At 47.9% G+C, this 16,104-nt stretch overlaps 1 protein-coding gene across 5 annotated transcripts in view; it reads right to left on the bottom strand.

Annotated features, from left to right (window-relative positions):
* Positions 1-6,555: 6,555 nt before the first annotated feature.
* Positions 6,556-16,104, bottom strand: part of Ablim1 (actin binding LIM protein 1) — a 283,728-nt gene continuing 274,179 nt past the window's right edge. For 4 of the 5 annotated variants that reach the window (XM_052182763.1, XM_052182756.1, XM_052182772.1 and 1 more), the window contains 5 exons: positions 15,582-15,642; positions 15,111-15,118; positions 14,195-14,269; positions 13,005-13,085; positions 6,556-11,200 (listed from right to left, as the gene is read on the bottom strand). In XM_052182763.1, the coding sequence (XP_052038723.1) occupies positions 11,087-11,200; positions 13,005-13,085; positions 14,195-14,269; positions 15,111-15,118; positions 15,582-15,642 (339 nt within the window). In that variant the 3' untranslated portion in view covers positions 6,556-11,086. Of the gene's footprint in view, positions 11,201-13,004; positions 13,086-14,194; positions 14,270-15,110; positions 15,119-15,423; positions 15,643-16,104 lie in introns of those variants that run through there. The other variant, XM_052182746.1, reaches the window with a different exon arrangement.

Raw genomic sequence — 16,104 nt, 5'->3', positions numbered from 1 at the left:
ACTGAGCCTGATGTGGGCTCCTGAAACCTCAAAGGCCACCTCCAGTAACAAACTTCCTCAACAAGGCCACACCTACTCTAGCTAGGCCACACCCACTCTGAGGCCACACCCACCCTAACAAGGCCACATCCACTCCAAGGCCACACCCACTCCAACAAGGCCATACCTCCTAATCCTTTCAAATAGTGCCAGCCCTTGTTAACCAAGCATTCAAATATAAGAGCCTATGGGGCTATTCCTATTCAACCTAGCACAAGCTGTTTCTTAGTGTGCTTTCTATCCATACAATAAACATCACTAAAGGCAGCTCAGGGAGGAAGGGGGTTCAGATAGCTTCTATTCCTCTGCCATACTCACTGAGGGAATTCAGGGCAGGAACTCAGACAGGAACTTAGAAGCAGGAACTGTATACAACCTGGACCCATTTGCTAATAAGGTATGGCGCCACCCATGGGGGGCCCTTCTCTATCAATTAGCAATCAAGAAACTGTCCTACTGACAGGCTCATAGGCCATTCCGAGGGAGCTGATTCTTTAGTTGAATGTCCCCATTCACAGATGAGTCAAGTTGACAACTGAAGCCAACTGTACAAGGCTGTGTACAGGGGGAGCTGTGTGATTAAAACAACTAGTAAGTGTCGGCAGGCTTGTCACCAAAGTCTAAGAAGCCAGTACTGGCTACCGGCTGCAGTCAGTCTCTTAGAACAGAACAAACAGTCCAGGAAAAGATTTGTTCAATATAGGAACACTGGAAGAAGGACAGGTCCTCGGGGCCCCTCTTCTGTCTTCTGGGTTCTGAAGTAAGGGTCAAGCAGAGGGCTATGGATATGCCCGAGCAGTCCAGGCGAAGGTGTGGTCCTGCCCAAGACTGGCCCATGGTTGTCTAGGCTCCAGTCTCTCCTGCAAGTTTTCAACACTGTGTATAATTTCCTTCTGGAAGGCAAGTGTTAGCTGTTGTCCCCACCCTACCCCAACACACATACACCAGCTTCAGCCTGTTCTTTCTCCTAGCATGGGATTCCTGGGAGAAGTCTCAGTGTTTAGGGGTACATTGTTTCAATAGCCTGAGCCTCAGATTGGGAGGACACCCGTGACTCTTTAGAACACTTTCATCCCTGAAAAACCAGTTAGGGTTTTAGGTTTTAGCAGGGCACACCTCATGGGGAACAGAGAAATAAATCCATATATATGGCATATGGGGTCTTTGTCTGCATGTACATCTGCACACCCGAAGGCAGCATCAGACAGTTGTGAGCTGCCATGTGGGTACTGGGAATTGAACTCAAGACCTTTGGAAGAACAGTGAGTCCTTTTAACCACTGAGCCATCTCTCCAGTCCCTAAGGTAACAATGCTTAAATTTTAATTAATTACTTATTTTGCTACTCCTGGGGATCAAACCTAGGACCTCCTGCATGCTGCTCAAACACTCTACCCTTAAGCTACATCATCCCTCTGCTAAGTTTTTATTTTTACACAGGAGGCACTGGCTAGTCTGGCTATATATTGTAACTCTTCTGACTCTTCCTTTAGAAGTGTATGTTTCAGGACAAAACAGGAACCAAAGAACCTGAATTTTTTGTGCCAGCGTCAGCTCACTGAAGAACAAATGTTATTTATGGCCAGGTTCTACCTTGCTAGTCTCTGAGAACATATTCCTCCCAGTCCTTTGAAAACCATGTGCTTAATACTGTGGAGCTCCCAGAGAGCTGGGCATGCCTCAAGTTGACATGCTCCATGCCTTCTTTTATTCCCAGCACTCAGGAAACAAAGACAGGTAGATCTCTGAGTTCAAGGCCAGCCTTGACTACATAATAAGTTCCAGACCAACCATGGTTACACAGTAAGACACAGTAAAACAAACTCAAACAAACAAACAAGCTATTTAGACTTAGATAGGATGGGGCTGGAATCCACTGCCAAGCCTAATTGGAATAATCCACACACAGGATCCAGTTTAGCAGTGGTCACCCTGTAGAACCTCCTGACCCCACAACCACAAATGTCACCACCACAAGATTCAGTATCCTCCATCCCTTGATTTGGAGTCTCAGCAGGTCTGGGTGGGCCTGGAGAATTCTGGAAGGCTCTGTGCTGCCATCAGATCCCATGGCCATGTTATCGGAGCGACACCTTACACCTTGCAGGGCCTACACAGAACCAGCTCCTATTTTGGAGGTGAGAGGTTCCCAAGCCAGATTTTCTTTGTATTGATAGGAGAGATGAGTTAAGAAAAGATGGGGAGGGGGTGGGCAGTATGCAGCAGCAGGGGACAGCACAAATAAATACAGAAAATCCTCTCCAGGGCCTGCTATTGTGTTCTGAACAGGGCAGACTCTGAAGAGCATATTTATCTAGTTGAGAGTGGAAAGGAAAATATACCACCACAGGACTCCCCAAATTCTGTAGCCCAAGAGCAGCAGATTCTGAGTCTGGACCTCAGATGGGAAGAGAAGGAACTAGGTGTGGTTCTCAACTTGGGGCTCTGAAGTTCTTGTCACTACTCCTCAGCTGCACTGGGCTTTCCCAAAAGTTGCCAGCCCCAGAGTCCCCACCCTTCCTTGTTGCTTCCTAGCCTACAATGGACTATATCCAGCAGAACAGGGCTGGTAGCCACACCCAGACAAGGCTGTCTGGCTCTGGGACGGGGGAGGAGGGAGGAGCCCTGTCCAGCAATGGGCAGGAGGGGCAGAGCAGGCTGGAAGCATTTTTTTAAAAGACTGTTGGAGACTTCATACATGCATATAATGTGTTTTGATCAAATCTGTTGCCCTTCCGCCTCCTCGAATTCCTCCCTTGCCTCCTCAGCACTTTCCTCTCCCAACTTCTTGTGCTTTGTTCTCTTTTCTCTTGAACCCAGGGAGGTTGCTTACATGTTGTCTGTATGTGCACAGGTTTAAGACCATCTACTGTATCCTCTTAGGACCCACAACTGCCAATAGCTCCTCAGATGGGGTTGGACTTTACAAGCACCTCCCCTATCTATGCTGGGCTTTTAGCTGGCTTGAAGTTGGTAGGTCTTCTAAGTATAGATCTAGCTGTCACGTGCGAGAGAGTGGTCAGCTCTGGCGACTTTCTTGAGCTGAGGAAATCTCCGAACATTGGCTTTTTAGCCTTGACCTGCTTAGAAGGGAGCCACACAGTTGTAAAGATCTCTCAGAAATTACGGCTGCTTCCCACGTGGTGTTGGCATCCCTGGGGTGGGAAGCACTTCTGGGTGCCTCCCGTTTGCATAGTCTGCTGCCCAGAAGGTCATCCTGGGGAATAGCTGCACAGAGGCAGAGCTTCAGACTAGAGAGGCTGGCCTCCAAGCCTAGGTCCCCACGCCAGTCACCAAGTGATACGGACTAAGGCAGCCTTTCTGGGTCTGTTTCCTTTTCTACAAGAGAAGTAAGGTAAGGATCAATCTAAGAGAGACTATGCTCATCTCAGGGTTGGGCGGGGCTCGTCAGTTGGTCTTTACAGCAGTCTGTCTGCTAGCAAACAATGTCTGAGGTCTCATTTTGGATCATGCCGGCTCTTGTCCTACTTTGAAGCAGGTATTAATAATAATAATTATTTTTTATAGAAATGGAAATTGGGGCTTAGCGAAGTTAAACAAATCTTCATTAGCTGTACAGCCAATAACTGGTGGAGCCAGAACTGAAGCCCAGGCTGCTGGCCTCTGCACTCATCTCTGAGACACTTTCTGTGCTTGTTACTGCTGATCACCAAGAGCCTCAGTCTTACACTACTGTGCAACGAGGGCTGCTGTTCTGGCAGTGGATAAGAGGTGGTGAGTTTGATTTAATAATCGGATCTCCATCTATATAGGAGAGGGAGGGAAAAGTGCACAACAGAAAGGAAAATCCTCATACAATTGTTTAGAAAGGGACTAGACTTGACCCGTGTGTGCAGGCAGGGTGATACCCTGAGCTGACGGTCAATATCAGGAGTTCATCCAGACGTGCTCACAAAAGATCACAGCTGAGCACACTGACTGTTGATATTTCCTCATAGAAGGAGGGGCAGGAAGGCATTGAGTTGCATTGGGACCCTCCATGTATCCAGCCACTCCTACCAAGCAACCGTGTACACTTCTGCCCTAATGGCAGGTAGTCTTAGGGAGAGACTAGAGCATGTGGATGGGAAGGACCAGGGAGGGCAGCCATCTGTGTGGCCATGGAGGAGTCAATTCATGCTGTGTGCAGACTTTCCTCATGTGTGGCTGTTTCAAGACCACCCAGGGTCCTCCCCATAAGACATCCACAGCTCTATAAGCTTAATAAATTCATTGGTTTCTTGGCATAAACTTGGTGGACTCATACCTCAGGGTGTCACTGGTACCTTAGAAGGAAGGGTTGGCTTTATTCACATCTCCTCTAGGAAAAGATTTTAGCAATGACCACAACCAGATACTCCCAGTCACGCCCACTACAATCCCCTCCCAGTCACGCCCACTACAGTCTCCTTCTGGCCATGCCCACCACACTTCCCAGGCCCCCCGGAGACCATCCTCTGTTCTATGCCATCTCTTCACATGCAGGTCTCATGAACCTGATGACCTGTTCGCCGCTACACCATCCCTTCATAGAGCTCACTTTAGACTCACCTAGGAAGCCAGTGTGACCCAGACGGCTTGTGGCTCCCTCAATCCTAAGTGGCTGGCCACTCCCTGTAAATGTCACTGGAGTTTCTGGAGTCCGTGTGTCGGGGCGCTGCATTATGTGCTCTGCATGTTATAATCTGGATGGGATTCTCACTACTTTTTCCATTCCATGAGAAAACTAGTTTGGTGGAGCCTTAATAACTGATCACCAAGCAATTTTCGGGATTGCCATTCACAGCTGCCCCATGGTAATCGTGATGGGGGCCATATTGAAGGGAACTAGGCAGAAGATGCTGTCCTTGCCCTAAGAACACGGACTTGAAAGAAAGCAATATGGGATTTGAAGGGGACAGATCTGAGATGCCCACTTCTGCTACTTATTGGATGAATAGCCAGACATACTTGCTTAGCCTCTGAGCTCTGCCATCAAACCTGCTTGGTAAAGCGGCGATGATCAGTCCCATAGGGCTGTTAGGAGAGTTGTGGAGTTGTGGTATCTTGAAGTTAAGCACTGCACACCAGGGTTGATCATCAGTGTGCCAAGAACTGCCAGGGTAAGGTAAGCTGGCCATCAAGACGGGCTCACGCCAAGGATGTAACTGTGGCCTTGTCTTTCATGAGATGGGTGGAGCCCGTAGGAAAACTGCCTGGGTAACTCGGAATGGGTTTTACAGAGTTAACTGTGGTTGCAGTCTCTGTTCCCTGGAGGCAGACTCTCTCCTTGAAGAGTTGGACATTGGGAGAAAACATGGCGTGGCCGGAGGAGGAGAGGGTAGAGGTCGACGCATGGTATGAAGGGAGAAGGGAAATGGTCCTTGCCTGGACCACCGCCTTCTATGCATCCTTCTCTGTGGTGAACTCAAGGAAGGAGTCAGTTTCAACTCATTGGTGGCCTCCAGAGCCAATGGCCATAAGGAGGTCATGACAAGGACCATAGGTGACCCCTGGTGGTGAAGCTAGGGACAGACACTGGCGCTGGTGGAAGTGGAGCTGGGTTAATGGCAGACTGGAGGCTGGGCTTCCTCACACCTTCTCTGACTGCAGCAAACCAGCTGTGCCAACTGCCTTGGTGAACGGCCTGCCTCTGGCACCCAGGTGAAGCCTGGCGTGACCGGCCCCTGCAAAGGTGGGACAGCCACGGTGGGCTTGAGGCTCAGAGCAGGCACCTGAAACACAGATGGAAGCCTACGCTTTCTGGTAAGTGAATTGGAATCTAGCTTTTCTTCACACAAAGGCTGATGATAAAGTAGGGGGATTGGAAGATGCCCACCAGACCCCCATGCTCTAGGTGAGTGACACAGCCCATTGTTCTAGGTGACTGAGATGGCCCGTGCTCTAGGTGACCGGGATGACCTGTGCTCACAATGGCTCAGAAATTCTTACCTTCAAATCCTGTTTTATCCAAAAGATGGGACTGTCACTGCCTAGTGCCACCAATAGACTCCAGCTTCAGTTCTAGCTGTAGTGTAAGAGGGCTACTAGACATTTTTGTGAGGATGGGTCTTGAACCCAGGGCTTTGCACACTGCCACTGAGTATTCTCAGTTGATAATGTGTCACCTATCAAGTTGGTCCTAATGGCCTGAATTGCTGGGCAAATTACTGGAAAATATGTGTCACTTAATACATGTCCTGACACTGATGAATACAATGGAAAAATACCAGGTGGGATGGAGAGATGGCTGAGTGGTTAAGAGCATGTACTGCTTTTGCAGAGGGCCTGAGGTTGGTTAGAACCTGCTTCAGGCAGCTTACAATGGCCTGGAACTCTCATCCAGGGGATCCAGCATGGATTACAATGGCACAGGCTTGTACATGTGCACAATATACAATTTAAATAGGTATTAAACTAAACAATCTCCTGTAACTCTGATTTCACTCTTTGTTCTGATTCCTGGAAGTTTGGCTCATACTTTTAAAAATAGCATGAAACTTCAAAAGGACCAATGAGACCAAGAAACAAATCAGCATTGGGGGCACCTGGGGCGGAAGCACGTAGCTTTATTTATGGAGTACAGTGTGGAGAGTGCAGTGGACTGCCCGCACCAGAGGCAGCTGGGAAATCACAGCTCAGGGGCCACGGTGCCTGTGGGCCAAGCCCTCCTCTGCCCGCCACGCCCTCCTCTGCCCACCAACACCAGGTGCTCAGCACTGACACACATTAACTCATTTCCACAAGGAACATGACACAGCTTCTCAAAAGACTTCCAAACATTTGCTTTCACATAGCCACAAAGGGGGGGGGGACCAAGGAGAGGGGGCCATCCCTTCATCAGGGACAGAAATCCCATTAACCATTCTTAAAGGAAATTTGATGTAGGGTCTTTGGCATCTCATGGAAACCTCTCACATTTATCACCAGACACATTTGTATAGAGGAGCCCCCGCCCCCCAAAAAACCATCAATTCCATGACAACAGTCTCCTCTTCCATAATGTAAAATGCTTGCATGTATGATCATCGCCTGTTTGGATGTGGTCTCTTTAGGCTCATCTCTCTCTGTCTTTCACCCTGGGAAGTGATTCACAGGACTGTCACTCTTGCGAGAGACTCAGAAAAGACTTTTATTTAGTGATAACTGGCATTCAATTACATTAAGCTTCTGGGAGAACAAGTGGGCTCCGCTGAACTTTATTGTGCACGTGTTGTCTGCTTAGAAAGCTTCCATTTGAAACAGCCGCTTGTCCCCTTCTTTGTGAGTTTGCTGCAACATTAAACACGCAGAGGTGAGAGCAATCTACTGTCCACTGTCACTGTCTCCCTCTGATCACGGGTAGAAAACGCAAGCAGTGACCTTGGAGATGCCGAAGGCTTGCTTGTTCTCCCGTCCTGGTGGACATGGCTGTTCCTTCCCTTACATTGCCACTGGAAGACACATCACTGCAAATCCAAAGCCCTCACCATCTTTTTCTGCATAGAGAGTTCTTCAAGGTGGGGGGGGGGGACACAAAGCAGAGAACTTGAAGCCCTGGTTTGTCTAACGAGGAAAAGGAAAAAGCAACTCAAAATGGAGGCAGGCACAGAAAGTACAGACTGAACAGTTCCTAGAAATCTCTTCAGAGCCAGAGATCATGGAGTGCGCAGCCTGGAGCCGTGCCTGCCCCTGGAACACGCCCTGGAACGCCACTCCAAGTTTGCTTGAGATTTTTTTTTCCTCTCTTAACAAAGACTTAAAGGAGGTTAATTTTAAACTCGCAAAAGCAGATATATTTGACAGCATCATCCGTGAAGCAATCTTAAAAAAAAAAAAAAAGACGTTTGCTTTAAAGTAAAGTCGTCTATTTTAAAAATGTCTCCAGCTGAACCTCTCCACACTGGAGGTGATGAAAGTGGACAGAGATTGAAATGACAGGGGTGAATCTGTGCCTTGGGTGAGGACAGGACTGGAGAGGAGGCTCGGGCTGGAGGCAATAGAATCAGGACCTGGGGAGAACAGAGAAAGGATAGAAAACTACCCCTCCCCCACGCCCTATATTTTGCACCTTTGCACCCATTAACTCCAGTTTTTTCTCTTTGAGGTTTAGAGAACAGGCAGTTCATATTTAGTTGTTGAAGGAGTCATAGTAAAAATATTTCATAACAAACTCCATACCAGTATGAAAATGCAGAGCTAGCTGTTTTCAAAGGCTTTTCATGTCTCTAATAGGTTGCACAGGAAGACGATATGAGAGCCTGGACTCTCCTGGAGACGTTTTCAAGAAAACAGTGAGACTCCCAGGTGGCCACAGAAGCCTCTTTTAGGCCATGCAATCTGTATCAAGTCGCAAGTAAGTCAAATGCTAGAAAATATAGCCCTTAATAGACGCACCGAGTCCACCCTGTGTAGGATCCTCCCCCCAAGTGAACGAGTGCTTTAAGTTTTAGCAACTGAAATTTTCCTGTGCCCAGCAGGGTGGATTCAAATGAAGAACACTGCTCTCCCATGCTGTGGTCAACCATGTGGAGCCTTTAACATCACTGACATTGTATCTGGCAGTTAGAACCAGACCATCCTTGACACATCCCTCTGGGATGGAATCTTCTGCTAGGGGATGGAGCTACACTTCTGACATGACACTTTCCAGCTCTCCTTCCCCAGAGCAGCCAGGGTTCTTACTGGTGTAGTCTAGTGATACATTTTTCCCTTGATACAATTTAAACAGTCTACTATACTGATAGGGAATGCATTTTTTTCCAATTAGATGGAGAACTGAGTTCAAATAGTCAAGGAGGCAGGATTTCATTATTGCAAGAATTTAAGAGTTCAGTTCCTCAATTATTGCAATCCTAGGCAGGTCCTTTAACTTAAGGTTCTTTGTAGCTTAAAGAGGAAGGCTGTCTCCCCCTTTTCCCCTGCAGCTGAACTTTCCTATGCCAGGACAGAGCCACCATTACTTTATGGAGAGCAAGTGTGGAGCCTTAGCAACCGCCCCTGTTTCTAAGAAATACCTGGGTTTTTCTCATCTGCTTCATTTGAGAAAGCATTAACCAGTAAAAAGGACGAAGGGTCATGTTGTCTCCATGCTGGATAAATAAAGTCTCCCACCAGGCCACCAGGTCTGCTGACTGGGAACACTGTGAATGCATCCTACATCCTGTATGCTGCCAGGGTAACGTGAGAGCCACGTGATACAGGCCTGGTGCTGAGGCAGCCAGTGATGAGCAGGGCAGCTAGAGCAAAACACTGGGAACACGGGAAGAAGCCAGAGACATGCAGAGAACCCACTTTTGCGATCTGTCTCCCCAAGAGGAGCAGGACCCATCTATCTAGGCCAGTGGTCCAGCCCTCTTGCTGAGTGCACTAACAGATCCACACACACTTGTGAGACTAGTTTTCATACTTAACTCTCTTACAGGAATGCAGCAGGATTACCCAAAGAAGCGGGTCACAAGCCACAGGCTCGTATCATGGGCTGGGAATCTGTGTTGCTCGATCTTTAATGCAGGTGTCGGCAGACGGCTAGTCGCTTTAATGATTCAGAAGGAATTTCTGAATTTTGTGCCGAGTGGTCATTGTGGGTGAATTCAAGTGCTTTCCCACTTGGCATTAACTCAGAGTTTAAATTCCCAAGGAGAGCCCCACAGCAGGAGAATCAGTGTGATCTAACTTCTTTCCTGCAGCTCTGGGGACCCTAACCCAACTCATACCAGTCCTTATGATGTGGCCTTATTACACATTTTAGTGAAAGAACTGCGTTCCAATTCACACTCAGAGTCATAGAGTATGGAAGGGCTCTGATGAGACATTCTGAGCCCTAAACTAGGCTGGCCTCCCTTCCGTCGTCCTCAGTCTGAACCTAGCATGAATCTCAAAGAACAGGCTAGTCTCTAAGCACCCTCCTTGAGCCTCGCTCTCCATCTCCAGGTTGCACGCTCTTGTTCAAATGACCTTCAAAGCCACAGCACAGTACAGTCAACATTCAAGCAGAGGTTACAAAGCACATATAGACTCACAGATCTGCCCTGGGTGAGTTACACACAGACATGAACACACATGTGCTTGTCAACCAGGCCGAGTGAGAGCAATCTACTTCAGAAAAACATGTCTTCTGTTAGTCTCTGCCCTTAAAACAAAACCAGCGAGGGCTTGACCTGACCCATCGAAGGCCAGACAGACAGACGCACATGGAGGCGGGGACCTTGTGATGACACAGGGCACAGAGTTTTCTTCTCTAAGAGATACATGATTCATGGAGGAAAAAATCACCTATTCGCAGCTGGACCAATCTGGACACTTTTTTTTTGCCTTTCCTTTCTTTGGAAAGGTGGACATGCCAGTTCCTATCAATTTATAGGGGGAAAGAAAGGGCTGAGCACAGCCTCAGAAGCAGAAAAATCTTTCAGGGAGGGAGTTTCCTTCATTCCTTTTCCTTTTCCTTTGTCTTAACTTTTTCCCCTCTAGCAGTTGGCCAGCCAGGTCTCCGCACACAGGAAGAGAACAGGAGCTTGTTTAAATCACTTTTGCTGGTACTCAGCCACGCGATTAGAACTACCTGTTCCTTGACAGAGTTCCATTTCCCTCAGAGCCCAGGCAGAGCTGAGGGAGGCTGCCAAGGACAGGCAAAGTTGTTGCTACCAGATCGATGCAGGCCCCTGGATTCCTTCTCCGCCACAGTGCTACATAATAAATAGACTAATACTCCAGAACTCCCAGCATTCCCTCTGTGTGGCTTCCTAAGGGCACTTGCTGACTTTTACCAACACAGGCAGCACTAAGTTAGACATGGGTTAAAGGGGAAAGTAAAAAGGAGAAAGAAGCCCCACAGAGTCACGTGAAAAGGTCCCATGTGGACGTTACCACTGAATTTGGGAGCATAGAAATTCTATCCCATCGTTGCTTGGCAAGGTTCTGTTGCTTGGCCCAGGATGTGGCTCATGGGTGCTAAGATCAGACTTGCCCTCGGTGTTGTGCTGGGAGATGGTGGTGAATGAATTCTCTGATCAACTCTGGGCCTTAGTACAATGTTCTAGGCACCACTGCCACTGAGAGTCCTTTTCCTGATTGTCGTTTACTTGAGGGACTTAGAAGAGCTTAGCTTTTTTCTTCATGTCGTTGCGTCTCCAAAGAGGTAACTTGTCGAATTCCTGTATGGACATCCCAAAGATTTCCCAAAATACTTCTGGGGCTAAGTGGCGCTAGGAAGAGAGAAGCAAGAGGCTGTTAGTCCTAATGGCCACACCAATGAACATCAGATGCGTTTTCCAGTGTATGAATACAGCCGGCCTTCCACAGTCCTGGCTTCTGAATCCCCAACTCAATCCATTTTAGATCAAAAGTAGCCTTTCCAAACTGCATCTTACTTAAACACACACAGACTGTCTCCCTGGTCATTTCGCCCCAAACAACACAGTTCTGCAGTTACAGACATATTGTTTAGGTTCCACTAGGCACTATATATCATCCAGAGATGGTTTAAAGCATGAAGGAAGATGCGCAGAGACAATGTATAAATAATGTGTCACTTTCTGCACCTGCAGACTTGGACGTCTGTAGGGGGAAGGAATCCTGAACTCCATTCCCTCACACTGAAGAGTCAGTCAGACTGGGAGAGGTGGCTCTCTCTGGTGCTTGTTTCCTGGGCACAGTCAGGTAGTGTCCTCCACCAGAGGAAGCACCTGGCAGACGACTGCCAACATGGTGGCAGAGCTGGGCTAGTGACTGGGCACAGGAAGGTGACTTGTGGTCCTGGATGTGACAGCATCACTTCAGGTCTTTAGGACGTTGAAATGATGCAGGGGAAAATGGACTCTAGTGATGGTCAAAGAGAGGGACTTCCAGGGTGTTTCCTGGGAGAGCCCCAGAGCCTCGTCCTGACCCAGTAACAGGAGAGAAGGATGTTTATCTCCATTGGTCATTCCTCCCATCAAGCCCATTTAACACTAGGATAGCCTGAGCTAGCCCGATCTCTTATGTGAAAGCACTGTGCTGTGTCAGGGAAGAGACTTGACTCTTCTTCAGATGGGCAGACAGAAGTTTCTTAAATAAAAATGATTCAGATGGAAAGGCACAAAGCTCAGTCTCCCACGCCTAAGGAAGCCCTTTGTATGTGTACTGAGATAACCCTTGAAAACAAGGAACAAGGCAGAAACAGCCAAAGAAGAAACATGTCCAGCATAGACCTAGAATTCTGCTTCCTCTCCTCTCAGTGGACTTAGCCAACCCCATGGCAGATATGGGCCTGGGAATACCTCAGGTGAAATGGAGATGCCCATACTGCATTCCAGCCCTAAGAACGCCGGAATCTGATTTCTAAAAATGTGATGAACCACACCTGCCTCTGTGGTCACTATAAATCTTAACAGGTACTTTTACACACTGACCTTACTGTAGGCTTAGATGTAAGGGTGCTTAAATGTAAGGGCATGTGCCTTACCACTGGTCTCTCTGAAGCCAAGGACTGCCTGCCTTGACGTGCCTGGGTGTGGCATACACTTTGAGAATGGGCTGTGTCCTTCCTCTTGCCACACCTCTTCATGTCTAAGGAAACGCCCACACTAAAGGGAGCAATGGCTAGATGCTATACTCTCCATCTCTTTTAGTTCCTTGGAGAGTCTCAAGATTTTAGTTAGCTTTTCATTCCACCTACAAGATGAGACTTGAAAAAAAATTCCCTACTTTAGGGACTGGAGACATGACTCAGCAGTTAAGAGCACCCGATGCTCTTCAAGAGGGCCCGTGTCCAGTTCACTGCTGTCTGTAATGCCAGTTCCAGGTGATCCAACACCTTCATACAGCATACATGCAGGCAAAACACCAGTGCATATAAAATAAAAATGAATAATAAATCCTACGACTTTAGGTTTCCTCTGGAAAAAATACATTTATAATTTTTTAAAGGCATGCTGGTGTATGTGTGCATTTGTGTGTGTGTGTGTGTGTGACACACATGCACATAAGGAGCTTTACTTGAAGTTAAGCTTACATTTTTGCCTTGCTTACCTCCAGTCGGGTTCTATCCACATCTCTCAGGATTTTGTTGCGCCCTCTGTTGGTCACCATGAGCATTTCATACGGAAATATCTGAGAAGGACAGACAGTGTCTTGTCTAGCACACAATCATCCATTGAATTGAAGCACACTCTAAGGTCCAGAACTCCCATGAGAGAGACAGCAACAAGAGCATCTACAATGAGCCTCTAGTGTCCGGGGAACAGAGATAGACTCTCATATGCTCCCCATCTCTCTGCCAGTGACTCACGCTGCACTGTGCCTTGGGAATGAGTTTCTGAATGTAAGCATGCTAATCTACTAGGAACAAGACGTAAGGTCAAAGTTAGTGGAGATCTGAAGTGGCAGGCACGTATACTGCCTCTTACACACCTTTGTGTGGGGCTCAGCACTCTCAGCTGTGATAGTTTGTGGATTCCAGTGTTCTGGAGGCTTACATACTGAAATAAGCCGCAAGTATAGGCACCAAGGAGATCATCCTTCTGTTTTGTTTTGTTTTGTTTTGTTTTGTTTTAGACAGGGTCTTACTATGTAGATCAAGCTGGCCCCAAATTCTGATCATTCAGTCTGACCCCACCTCCTGAGTTCTCAGATTAAAGGTATGCCCCACCACATCTGGCAACTAGATGCCTCTTGAGACACAGCATGCTCCGGAGCTAGGATGACCAGCCAAGTCAGTTTGCCCAAGACTCATCAGAGATGGTACGTAAGGCATTTGTTATTAACACTAAGAATGTTCTGGCAAAGTGGGCTATACGTTGGGCACACCATCTGCAGCAGGCTTCTGCTGCCCCACTCGGCATTGGACATGACTTGAAATGCATGTGACAGGGGTCAAGGTCATGTCTTAGTCCCATAGGATACATAGGCCCAGAGGGTACTGGCACCTCATTGTGAGCAGAGTACTGTGGGCACTGAGGGTTTACGTCTGCTGACATTGTCACAAGCAGGAATGGCAGGATGCTTTAAGACAAGCTAGCCTGGGGTACCAGCCTGGAACCAGGTGGCTCTTATGCTCTGCAGACAGGAAACAGATAGGGAGCCGAGTCTCTCTATTTATAATTGTGTTTAAACATGCAATTGTGTTTGCATGCAATTATGTTTGCATGCAATTATGTTTGCATGTCTGAGTGCACATGCAATTGTGTGCACAAGCATGCACACATATCAGTCACACTTGCCTTTGGTTCCAACATGTTGGGCATGGACACCCCTCGGTCCATTCTCACTGCAGGCATGTGGCCATCTGGGAGGGTCTGCAACAGAAATGCTTGTTCAGGGGTGAGCATGAACTCTCAGCGGAGCTGCGGGGAGGGCCCTGAGTGTTTCCTGACTTGCCTCTCAGTTCCTCTCCCTCACGTCTTCACTAACCATGAATTTCTCAAAGTGAGACCCTTACTGAATAAGAGAGATAACACAGGATCCAGTGGGAGAAACATCACGGATTCGTAACTGTGGGCTAGTTCCTGATTTAGGCTGCATGGGTGGAGGACACAGCACATAAAACCCATCAGGTCTTATTTCGCTTCTGTGCCTGTCTCTCCGTAGCCCCGGCTGGCGCCTTCCGCCTCACAGGTACTGGATTACAGGATGCATCGCCACGATATGCCGCCACGCTCCCCTAATTTGTTCCTTATTTAGTTTGGACGTATCCTCCCTCCTCATGCGTCCTCACAGGCTCACGAGATAAGAAGGGAGAGCTGAGGAGCAAACTGGTATATTCTCTCCCAGAGCCCTGTTTTGTTTCATTTGAGGACAGGCAAGAACAGGTAGCAAGCAGAGAGACAGCAGCCGAAAGCCTGGGCCAGGCTGGTGCTCACTTCTACCCTGGACAGGACTCACGACAGCCAGAGCAAGAGGCTCTGCTCGCTCCTGGCCCCGCTCACAACTGGCCCCACTCATGCCTGGCCCGAAAGGTCTGCGGCAACACCCTGCCCTGGCTACCAGACATGCCTGCCCCTCCTAGCTATGCAGTAAGGGTAATCAACCACCATATTCATCCTCTCAACAGACACCGCTTTCCCGAAGAAGCAGTGTGGACCAGAAAAAACGAATGTTCTGCTGTGGCCACCTCAAGGAACACAGAGCTGTCCATACCTGGTAATCTGAAAAAGGAAAAAAAAATCATTAGGGAAAGACCATGGAATCACCCACAGTAATGCTGTATTTTACCATAACTTCCAAAACATCCCCAAATGAACTATGTTATTTTCTTGCTCTTGAACCACTGGTTTCCCTGAAGCCAGGGAACGCCTGCTCCAACTCCAGCCATCAGTTCAAACACACTTCCTCTCTCCTCACCACGTGCCCCTTGCGGGCAGTGGCCGTACCTCACTTACTGCTAAGCCTCCTTTGGGAGAGCGCTCAGCGTGCAGAATGGCCACGAATGGATGCTTAGATACTGGTTTCCCATGCTTGAATTTATTTAGAGACCCTGTGAGGGTTCTGTGCTTGCTATTATTAACCCGGAAGAGAGCTGTGGCCCTACTGTGGGACACACAGTGGGAACACAAGCAATGTGTTGGTCATTACACAGCCCCCCTGAACCTGGGTCACAAGGAACTTTACCTCGAACTCCGCCGCTAATGTCTCCATAGCTGTTGTACTGAGCGAAGTCTGTGGAAACTGGCTGCAAGGGGGAGAATTTCATCATTGGAAAGTCTCGACGGTGGTCATTTTTAAAGAGTTGGGATTTGGGGAGAGAGAGGAGAACAGACTTACAAGATCCTAAGAATCTATCCCAGGCTAAAATCCTGGATGCTGTTATTTATCTTATTCATTCTTCAAACTCTGAAATCCCAGTAAATGCAGGCATCTGTGGTACTACAGTCCAGCAGGCTTTTATAGAGCAAGTATTTCTTATTCAGAGATAAAAATGTATTTCTAAAGGCAGGATTATGGTGGTGCACACCTCTGATCCAAGCTTATCTTTGTGAGTTCGAGACTGTTGTGGCTTACACAGTAAGCTCCAGAACAGCCCCAGGACTAGAGAGAGTCACCTCATTACCACCAAATGTATTTCTAAATGTAGTCATATAATCATAATTATTCTCTCTTGGTGGGGGACGATGGTTGTCAACAACTCTCTTTA

The sequence above is a fragment of the Apodemus sylvaticus genome, chromosome 1 (assembly GCF_947179515.1).
Source record: "Apodemus sylvaticus chromosome 1, mApoSyl1.1, whole genome shotgun sequence".
NCBI lineage: Eukaryota > Metazoa > Chordata > Mammalia > Rodentia > Muridae > Apodemus > Apodemus sylvaticus.
Note: the sequence above shows the minus strand (reverse complement) of the source record. Positions and strands in the feature narration are given on the sequence as shown.